General features: G+C 39.7%; 1 protein-coding gene across 10 annotated transcripts in view; it reads right to left on the bottom strand.

Annotated features, from left to right (window-relative positions):
• Nucleotides 1-1,481: 1,481 nt before the first annotated feature.
• Nucleotides 1,482-10,910, bottom strand: part of PER3 (period circadian regulator 3) — a 16,627-nt gene continuing 7,198 nt past the window's right edge. Inside the window, exons 9-21 of one of the 10 annotated variants that reach the window (XM_019622419.2) lie at nt 10,506-10,611; nt 9,975-10,100; nt 9,115-9,241; nt 8,711-8,855; nt 7,982-8,094; nt 7,326-7,529; nt 6,546-6,794; nt 5,263-5,999; nt 4,042-4,222; nt 3,265-3,445; nt 2,571-2,721; nt 2,113-2,243; nt 1,482-1,976 (exon numbers count right to left, since the gene is read on the bottom strand). In XM_019622419.2, coding sequence (XP_019477964.1) covers nt 2,142-2,243; nt 2,571-2,721; nt 3,265-3,445; nt 4,042-4,222; nt 5,263-5,999; nt 6,546-6,794; nt 7,326-7,529; nt 7,982-8,094; nt 8,711-8,855; nt 9,115-9,241; nt 9,975-10,100; nt 10,506-10,611 — 2,422 coding nt within the window. In that variant the 3' untranslated portion in view covers nt 1,482-1,976; nt 2,113-2,141. Of the gene's footprint in view, nt 2,244-2,570; nt 2,722-3,264; nt 3,446-4,041; nt 4,839-5,262; nt 6,000-6,545; nt 6,795-7,325; nt 7,530-7,981; nt 8,095-8,710; nt 8,856-9,114; nt 9,242-9,974; nt 10,101-10,505; nt 10,612-10,910 lie in introns of those variants that run through there. The other 9 variants (XM_019622424.2, XM_019622421.2, XM_019622422.2 and 6 more) reach the window with 9 other exon arrangements.

A 10,910-nucleotide genomic window follows, 5' to 3' on the forward strand; every position in this document is an offset into this window, starting at 1 on the left:
AAATTCAGTTTTGCAGATAAGACTGTTTGTGTTCCTGGGCAAACAATTTAGTGCCATTATCACACAGGGCACTGATTCACCACTTGGTTTCTCTTAACCTTGCACCTAAGCCTGAGTCAGGATTACTTGCTTTGTATTTAAACTCCAAGGCTCACGCTCCTGCACCGCATGTGATGACCGTGGGGTACAGAGGTCACACCACTGTAAGAACCGTCCAGAATTTCTGCTTCTATATGGATCTACTGAGCACAGGTTCCTGCAGTAGTTAACACAGGAAAGGTTAACATTCTCCAAGGAGAAACAGCATAACAGTTTGTGTGTACAGGTGAGAATCTTGACCATTTGTAGCCAAGACAGCACTGGACAGAGTGAACAAAGATCCCTGATTACACTCCTGGGCTTGGTACGAAGCGGGGCTGTGCACCTGCACAAGTCCTTCCTGCCTCTGCCTCTCTTTATACAAGAGGGATAAGGACACGTTCCCAGACCTATGAATTAAAGGGATTATTCAAGTTATTAGGACTAAGTTATCATTATCCAAAACTAAGTCTCATCCTTTTATAAAACAGATGTCTTAGCATTATAAGTAATCTCACTTTTCTTCTGGCTTATTTAAATTCTCCTGAAGGAGATAAGTGCCCTTATTTGGAATGTTCATTTCACTACGTGAAACAGATTATTTCACTAAGCCTCAAACCATATTAAAGCAGTGAATTTAAGTACAGCTAACCAGAACTGATTCAATTACATTAATAAGTTAGTTAAGAACCTTCCGTGCTAGGGAAAGAACCATATACAAAAAGCATCTTACTACACGTTTTAGAGCAAATGTTTTAGGCAGTGAGGTTATAAAACTGCATTCTATCTTTGGAAAGTGCTGAAAGTAAAAATATGAGTAAGGTACCACACTTACTAAGTCAGGGACTTTTCTACAAGTGTATGACTTTCTATATGTAAACATCTATTGAGGATTCTTATTTTAAAAAGCATTTAAACTTCAAGCACATGAGATACTGAGTGTGTATGAATCGTTGCTGATTTACAACACTTAAAAAAGAAAAGCCCAAGATGAAAGACAAAGTAGTGCAGCTTAAGAATAAACAGAAAGCAACATACACACACACACACACACACACACACACACAAAATGAGCAGAAATACTGTGGGGGAAAAAAACAAAACAAAACAAAACACCGCCTGAGTCGAAAGTCTTCAACACTTAAAATACAATGAAAATAACATTCCATGAAACAAGCTTTAGTGACAAAGATTTCCACTGAATTGATTAGAAAAATAGGAAAAGCCTACAGATAAATTTAAATTTCTTTCAGTTATCTGAAGTCATATTATTTAACTTACTCAACAAGTAGCTCATTAGCGAATAAAACTGAAAACTTTTCATGTAACAGATGAGTTACACCACACAAAAAGCTGAACAACATTCAGAAAGTGCTTGTGAAAAGCATAATGAATAGCTTTGCTCTTTTTCACTTCAGTTTATTGGACTTTTTTTGATGGACACAAACTGAAGAAAGGTATTTTGATGCCCAATAACTTACCCAGTTTTCAGTCACTCATTAAAAGGCTATGGCATTCTGTAGAACTTAAAGCCTCAAAGCAACTTTAGAATCTCTAGTTTAGATCTTCACAGACCGAATAAACAAAATTGAAGGATGCTCTGATGTAGCTCAGATTCACTGGTACTGATACATCTACCTCAATGGACAACAAACAGGGCTGTACCAATGTAAGCTCATAATTACTGCATCTTTTCAGACTCTTATCTGTTCAGTTAAAAAAAAACAACGAAAAAACAGTACAATACAACCACAAAACAAAACAAAAAAATCTTTATATTTTGCTCAACACTGAGCAATCAGAAGTTAGAAACAATCCATTCATAACCATTCATTCTTGTCAAGTTTTCCTTCCTGACGTCACAAACAACCTCCCAGTGAAAGATTGTCTTCAAAATCCTGCCAGGAGCAAAGGGAGTAACGGAGAAAGGTTTAGTTTCACGTACGATTGCTCGTGGTGGGAAAAGACAGCTGGAGAGATTTGCTGCTAGTATCTTGCAAAGCCAAAGGAAAAGGTAATGGGAATTATTCCAACCAGTTTTACTGTCACAGGCAGGGATGTCTTCAGTGTTCCAAGACTGGAAATGGTTTTCCCTTGTTTTCCATATTGTCATCAGCCATTGCAGCCTCACAAGTTGCTTCCCTGATGTCACACGTAACACATCCCTTTAGAAAGGAACAAGGACATATCATTTAAATTCCCTGGATATTGCAAAGAATCCATCCTGGTAGCATGATATGCTGCAATCTCTTGAAATTTCTCATGAATTGAATGAAGTCTCTTTAAAAAAAGTAGAGACCATACAGAGATTTTAGTTTTCAGAGGCATGTACTTGCACTTCCAACATTTAGCTAGCATTCTCAAGCCTTCCAGCATTCACAAGTAACAGCTATCAGTGACCCTCATGCTGTAAAAATCACATTAGCTGGAAGCAGCACTACCCCTAGCTAGCCAAGACGAATAAGCAGCTGATTCCTTTCACAGCTCCTTACTTGAATGTTGATTTGTAGTGGGACAGTCTGTGTCTGGAGCCACGTATGCACTTCTGCAAGCTCCCTCTTTTGCCTATCTGAAAACCAAGGCTGTTGCTGTCGCATGACTATCAGCTTCTCCATATCCTCTTTTAAAACTTCCTCTTTAATTCTGTAACACAAAACAAAAAAGAACCACAGACACCTGTTAGCACAGCTGCACTGAATACAAGGAGGCAAGCATTGCTGATAATAACCGTGGGATAGAGCTGTATGTAAGGCTGAAGTCAGCCAATGAAAAGTAACTGTTTTGTTATACCTAATTTTAGTTGGGAAGCTTTTTCAACACCCGACTAACTTTCAGGTTGGCTTATTTAGTTTTTTATAATGAGGAATCTCACCACAAATTACATAGAAGCAATTGCAAACAACACATTTTTTACAAAGTGCAGGGCAAATCCCAATCAGCTTAGCATTTCAACAAAGAGGTTTCATGTTATCGTATCTTAAGAGTTAAAAAAATACGGGCAAAAAAGTAGATTAAAAGAAATACGGGCAAGAACTAGATTAAAGGAAATGCCCGGAGCCTAGAACAGTAAACAAACAACTTCTGAGTTTTATTGGCCCATATACTGTTTCCAGGGTCTTGTTTTTAACTCTACATTTCTTCCTTGCACAACTCCAAACTGTATGTCAGAAAACAATGTTTTCTAACCTGTTGGGCATTTGGTACGTCATTAGAACTTGCTCAGGTGTGCGATCCATCGTCACCCAGGCTGACTCATGTTTAGATTTATGAGATGTCTGTTTTTCTTTTGCCTCTTGATTAGTGTCTGTTTTGGAAGTTTCAGAAGAATCATTACTGGCAAAATACTTGCTGCTTTTCCTACTGCCTGCTGAGAATTACCAAGGGAAAAAAAAACAAAAAAACAATTCTGACAAGGTCTTGATAATCCAGTACAAATAGTAAAATTCACTGGTGTGTTTGTGCAAGCTATTTCCAACAGGGCTAACACAGGTCCTCTCAGATGAGTCCTCTGGTAAGAGATTACCGCTTACTGACAATTCAAAGATAAAACTTATTCTATTAAGTTGCTCAAGACCTCCAAGGTTTTACTTACTATTCTCAAGATTTGCCTCAACTTCTCTGCTTTTGTTCCAAGAAGCCCTGCTCTATGCAGATTTACCCTTACTCAAGTAAGATGCAAACCACCCTCTAATGGAAAGAAAAAGAACTGTTAACGAGCATAAGTTAGAAGCCTAACTTACAGATTTAAGGAACAACTTCTGGACTCTAATTTCTGACTATTGTGACTCAACTAAATTTGGCCTCAAACACTGAAAGCTGGTGAAAAATAATGACAACGCAGCCTCTTACTGGGACTTCCCACTCCCATCACAGTGTATTTTTTTTTTTTTTTTATGATTTACCAACATGTTAGCAACCCACCTAACGTTGGAGTAGCAAGTGTCCAGATCTTAACTTCCTTACCTGTGCCACCACCAGAAGTTTCACAGGAGTGAGAGCCTAAAGAACTAGATAAAGCCAATCCACTGCCTGATGCTGCTGAACCTGCGCCTGACTGGGAGTCCTCACGCAGCAAGCGGTCAGTACATTCACATGAAGCACAATGGCTACTAGCACTGTTACCACTATCTTCCCGACTATTGTCCTGGAAACAAAAATCAAAAACATCCATGGAAGTCACCCTCAAGCTTGAAAAAGGAAGTTCATGCATTTAGTGAATTTGTAACATGTTGACAAATTCTTGCATCAGTTCAATAGCTTTGGAATTTCTAGCTCTGAAAATGAATGGCTAACTCATGATAAAACTCTTCACACATGAAATCAACAAGCGTCCAGACTTTCTGATTCATGCTGCAGATCTTTCCCCAGGGGGTTTCCTTCAAGATATTGTACTTTCGCATTAAGTTTTGTGCTGACAAGAGAGTCAGTTTTCTTCATGCTCTGTTAGGTGGCACGGAGCAGCCACATACATCAAGTGATGCTGCCCTACAGGGAAAGTGAAAGCAATCCCCTCAGTCACTGCATTAAGCTCATAGCTTCAGCAACTACAGATACATCAACTCCCCCTCAGGACCCTACCCTGCAGTTTCAGCTGATCCAGCCTTTTCAGCACAAACTGGATTCCCGAGACTTTTTTCCTTGCCTGCAGAGCTCAGATTCCTGCCTCTGAGTTTACCGCGGAAGCTGGAGAGGCCTTTCCTATGCCCATGTATGGAAACCGACCCACACGGATCCCTGTTCTTCGGTCATTAGCTGCATCCCTGGGAGACAGAGGGAGTAATTAGAAAAGTATCTTCCCTTTGTTTTAACTCTCCACAGAGACTGTGGGACTCAGTGAAAAAGATGCGAACTGCGTAGTCCTAACCAAGCTCCACATGCATAGAAGCCCACCCAAACCTACTGACAATTTAATGGGGAAAAAAATAAAGAAAGCATTGCCAAAGCACTGCGCAAGAGCAGCTTGCAGCAGCCTAGACCAGATCTCACATCTGTGAGATTTACTGAGCACCAACTCTGCACTGCTACAAGTTCCCATGGGCTCAAACGTAGTTTCTCTGCCTCCTGTGTTATTTGTGCCCTGCAGTCTACAGAGCATAGATACTGGTAAGAGAAGCTAACAGAATCTGGTGACTGAACACTGTTGAAGTCAGTTTCTCTTTGACACTAAAAATCTCTGTTACTTACACATTTAGCTTCTGCATATACTTTAACATCAGCATTAACCAAAGGCTCCGCAGATTCTGGCAGCTCTTCTTGAAGCAAATTCAGCTGAAGGGGGGAGCTGCTCCGTGAGCTACTCAGCTGTAAGGCCCAGCCATGCTGTCCCTCCGGCTGCTCCTCCGTGGATGCGGCAGAAAAGGCCGGATAGGACTGACCCACAGAGACTGGGGCTATGGCTGATGGAGCTGAAGGAGGAGGGGCAGGAGGTAGAGTAGTGCATGGATATGAAGAAGGGAGATAAACATTCTGAGGGCTAGGAAGAAAGGCATATTGAGGCATCTGAGCATATATGGGGAAATTGTGAAAAAATGCAGCCATAAACATCCCCATGTTTGGGGGAGAAAGTGCTGGAATTGATGGTGCTCCACAGCACAGCTGTGACAATGACGTGGGCTCAGGTTTTGTTGAGTAAATAGCAAGTTCCTCTCCTATGGAAGAGGCTTGAAAACTGGATAGTGCATCTGAATAGACAGGAAATCCTACAGGAGGAAAGCAATTCGTACTGGAGGACCTTAAACAGGACATTTCTGAGGGAGAAAGTGACTGCTTCTGAATTCTTCTCTTCTCACATGGAAAACTGTTTCTATTTTTACTACGAGATCGTCTATCTGAGGACTGTCTCTGAGGTTTCCAGTGCTTGAATTTTCCTTTTTTGCCATTTTTACAGCTGGTTGGAGTCATCTCCTTAGAAGGAGAATTTCCTAAGGAGGAAGAAAAAGAGACACTCATTGAAATGACAGACCTAGGAAGAAAAAAAAAAAAGGAGATGAAGAAAAAAAAAAAAGAAACATGCAGATCATTGAGTGTAGCTTATTCACAGAGCTGTCTTTCTTTCCTTCTTCTGGATAATTCTGCATAATTCTTCCAAACACTACAGTGATGGACTTGCAGACATACCCACAATGTTTTCCCTTCCTATCATCAATTTTTATCTTATTTTTTTTAATTTTGGATTATCTCAATCAGATATTTCCTCTTTCAAAAGGAGGCAATAAGCTATTTCAGACAGATTAGGTTTGCTGCATTATTTGGGAGATTTGCAAAAAGTCTGAAACAGCAGCAACCGAAATGCAACAGCTCTTCAGCATGGGCAATGACATTGCCAAGACTTGACAATTCAGAACTACTCTGTTTTCAGCCATAGTAAGATTTTTCAATAAATCACACAAAGGAGAACAAGTCTTCATTGCTAAGCTAGTCTTTAAAATAAGCCCAGTAAATCTCTATTTCTCAAAGTTGCTGCCTACCTTGGTCATAGGAATGCCCATTGTTACTTCTGCTATCCCACTGAAGGCAAGTCCTAAACGGAGAGAGCAAGATCCTCCTGCGGAACCTGTCCACGTAGTTTTGCTCTTCCTTTTGAGTGTGGACTGACAAAGCCTCTTTTGTTAACCCAACTGGCTTTAACTCCTCAGCCACTGTAACAGGATTCTGAGCATTCAGAGGCAGCTCCACGTGTTCATTTCCAACGTGAGCATTCTCCATTGTAGTCACTTCTTTGTAGAGGAAAGAAAAATAAATCACACTTTGCTCTGGCCTTCTGGTGTCAACACCCACAATATGCAGAGGGTTAGACAAAAACATTTGAGCTACTGAGCAGACAGACGCTGCAGAGTATAGAGTTACATTAACACGAATTGAGCAAATTAGTTCTTTCCCCATACCTCTTACGATTGCAGTGAAATACTCGTTTTTGTGTTTTTGCATTAAGTAATATCAGCCCACTAGTCATGTTTATCTTCTTCATCAGTTGCCATGCAAAAGCTCACTGGTGCATTTGAGAAGTATGTCGTGAAGTTACAACGCAAAGGAAAACAGGGCACTAAAAGCTAGGTTTTAAAAAAACACTAAATATTTTCAGGCTCAAGTTTTCTTCACAGTGTCTGCTGAAGTGCCTCAATTGTATTTCAGAGTATCTCAATTGAACATAAGTTTCCTACTGCATACTTCAGTCAGAAAATATTGTTCAATACTAAAAAAAAAATAATCAGTGAGTCTAGTCAATGTTCTCCAAGAATGAATAGTACCTGATTCAGGGTGTGGGACGTGCACAATAGTGCTGCTGTAACTGCACTGGCTGGAGGCAGATCCCACACTCAGAGACTTGTTGGACAGGGTCAGGTCTGGCAGAGGAGCTCCCACAATGCCTTCATTTGTCTGCTTCTTCAGCATCTCTTCCTGATCAGCAAATACTGGAGTTTGGGAATTAATTGATGAAAGAACAGCAGTATCTATTGGTAAATGGAAAGATTTCTACTTTGAATTTCTTTCCAAGCACTTCAATTGTTCCTAAGCCATCAAATCTGATTGGTTCAGAAGCAACCACTCAACCATGCAAACTGTTAAATAGGATAGATACATACACAAATAAATGTAACGTTCGTATACCACTACAATGTCAAAGTACACTAAGTGTGGCATAAAACCAGTGAGCTACAGAAGGTTTATTTAGCAACAGCAAGTACTTGCTGATAGATTCTAAACTCAAAGACTTAATGCTATAACTTCTGCTTAACTGCATGATCTAGGCAAGAGAAGTAGTTATTTACTGCCTGTAACCAAAACGTCTGCACCGTTTGCGTGGTACTAATTTAAAAATGAAAGGAAACCTTGAAACATACAACAGTAGCATATCAGAAAAAAAAAGTGTTTCCATTACAATGGTCAGCATCCTTTACATTACCTCCCAATGCCCCGATCTCCTGGTTTTTCTTGTCACCATCTGAAGATGATGATGTATTTGTGGAAGATTTAGATTTCCTTTTCAATACTGGAACACTGCAGCTCTCTAGATATCTGAAACATAAGCATATCACAGGAAGCTCTTCCCACTTGAAAAAACAAGTGACATTATCCACTGAAGTAGAAGCTTTTCAAGGCATTACAGCCATTGATAGTTTTACTCAAGAACAAAATTATAGCTTAGCTGTAGCGCCTTCCTACAAAAGCAAAGCACAAACTGAGATACCACACAGATGTATATGCTTCATTGCAGTGACCAAAACCTCTGTTTGTCTAATAAAGGAAGCAAATACTGACTTCATTTTTCATTACGGTGATTTCCTCTACACAACTGCAGTAAATAAAGACTTTCAGTCAAGTGCTGTACTATCAAGGATGTTTCAACCTAGTTGTTGCTAATATAGTAGTATATTGGTTGGCAATACAGTTTGTGTGTAAGTATACACAGGAGCTGAATTGGAAAAGAATCAATTTTTTAATTACCACAATAGGTTTTCATGTTCTGGCTTTCTTGAGAAATGTGATCTGATTCACATATTTAATGCAGATACATTCCAAATTAGAATTTTATCCCAACCCAAAAACCAGTCAATGCAAATTGCATATGTAATTACCTTACACTAACTGGACCTTCAGTACCATTCACTGTAACTGCTTTGTTGTTTCCTACCTGATGATACTATCAACACAATTAATCTGCTGATAGGAAGGAACGTGTGGAGTCTTCTTTGAATCATCATAAAGTGCATTGCCCAGTTCTTCTGTGCTATCACTTCTCAAGGTCGGGAGAAAACAGGAAGCACTGTGCCTCTTCCCTAGAAAAGGAGAAGTTCTCAAAGACATCTAAACAATCCCCCACTGAGATACCTTCAGAGGAACATACAGCCTACCACAGCACAGCTCTCATTACTAAGTTATTCTGCATTTTCATCTCAAAAAAACCCCACCAAAATACTTCCCACATTTAAGCCATGTTAACATGCTAACTTAAGTACTTCAGCAGTCTAGAGCCGTGAATTTGGCTGACCCACAAGAGTTTCCATCAACTTGAGGATCACAATTACGTTACTTTACCTTCTAGTACTTCTGAACCCATAGGCTGTTCGTTTCCATTCTGAGGCTTGCTCCTTGATGCAATATACAGCTGCTGTCCCAGATTCTTTATCCGGTTGACATCTGCACACACCTGCTGCAAAGTCACCTTGAGATACGTGAAAACGTGAGGTCAGATTAAAAGGAATAGAAGTGGACACAGGAGGCTATTAAGATGGGGTTGGGTTCTTGTATTCTCCTAACTGAAAGACTGTCAGCCTAAGTCTAGCATCTACTGGCATTTGTAAATATACTTATCATGGCTAATTTAACTGTGATAATGCTCAAACAGCTTCTCATTTAAGCGTTTTATATTGATGCAAATTCAGAGCAAGCATCTGCTGATTATTTACCCAGCAGTCTCAAGAAGAAATTAATTAACAATGCTTCTCTTTTAGGACAGGATTGTTTCCACTCCTACAGAAGTTAATAACACCACTCTCGTATCCTCTTGATGAAAAAAAGAAAATATGCAAAAATCCAAACCAAATAGAGCCCCCCACTTATCTTGTGCACCAACACTCTTCCTAATTGCATGGCTTTCTCACTTCCCCCCCTCAAGTCCCCCCGTTCTTTGAGAAGGCCAAACTTTAAGCAAGCTTTCAATTTACTTCAGTGTACTGCAGCAGCAATCTGCTCTTTTTGATGAGCAAAAAGAAAATCAAACCCAAAAACCAGCATTCTATAATTAACTCGTTTAAGTACGCTTAGCTTGAACACAGCCACATACCTTTACATTGAAGTAGAATTCTTACGTACATACATACATACACATCATGACACTTCATTTCTTAAAATGTGACTTTATTACTGCACAGGCATTGATATATCTAAAAACTTACTGGTTCTTGTGTTTCCTCTGCACAATTTCCATTGGAGTCGCTTGAAGATGCTACACTGATGTAGTGCTCATAAGAACCACTGCTACCAAGGCTACCATAACCACTGGAAACGTTGCTATGAACTGGCTGTATTGGGGAAAGGGGTGGAAGGAAAAAAAAAAAAAATAAGCAAAGAGAAAGGAAAAACATTTTGCAACACAGAACACCTAGTAAGCAACAACAATGAAAAAAGAGAAGAGTCAGTACTGTTTTGAGTTCTACCACTTTCTTGTGGAAAAAAGTTCTACCATCCTCAAAGCCGTTCCAGGATGAAGATTTACCTTTCAACACAAATATCTGCAAAACACGTCAAGTCTTCTAATCAGATGGGCTACATAGAGCCTTAGTTTTAAATCTGGTACACAAGCCTGTCTCCAATTAAAATGTTCTTTGAAAGGAGCACACGCAAAGAAGTTTGCTAAACAGACCCCAGTTTCTTCAGCCTCTCATTCAAAAGGCAAAATAGTGTTCTGAGATTTTCATCTTCTTTACCTGCAAAAGCAGCTTGTAAATTTGTCCTTGCAATTCTTTTATCTCTTTCTCAACACTGCTAGTTTCTTGACCTCTTGTAGCAAAGACATCTTCATTCAGAGGGCTTCTAGAGAGTCAACAGAATTCCATAATTAATTCTAAACTGATAAAGATAAGTGTAAGCAGAGTTAGGAGAGATTACTATTGTTAACCTGTATTTTATGTTGACTTTCCCTGAATCAACACAAAGGGATATCATCTGTTTCACCAACAGCTAAAGCTAGAGTAGTGAGGCTGTGATAAGAAAGCAGTGCTTAATGCAAGGCTTCAGGATTTGAGGAAGCCAATACATGAGGCACAATGACATGAGCAAAGGCTGACAAGCATTCACCCTTTTGCCTCCTTCACACTCCAAAAAAATCTTAA

This window comes from Meleagris gallopavo, chromosome 23, assembly GCF_000146605.3.
Source record: "Meleagris gallopavo isolate NT-WF06-2002-E0010 breed Aviagen turkey brand Nicholas breeding stock chromosome 23, Turkey_5.1, whole genome shotgun sequence".
Lineage (NCBI taxonomy): Eukaryota > Metazoa > Chordata > Aves > Galliformes > Phasianidae > Meleagris > Meleagris gallopavo.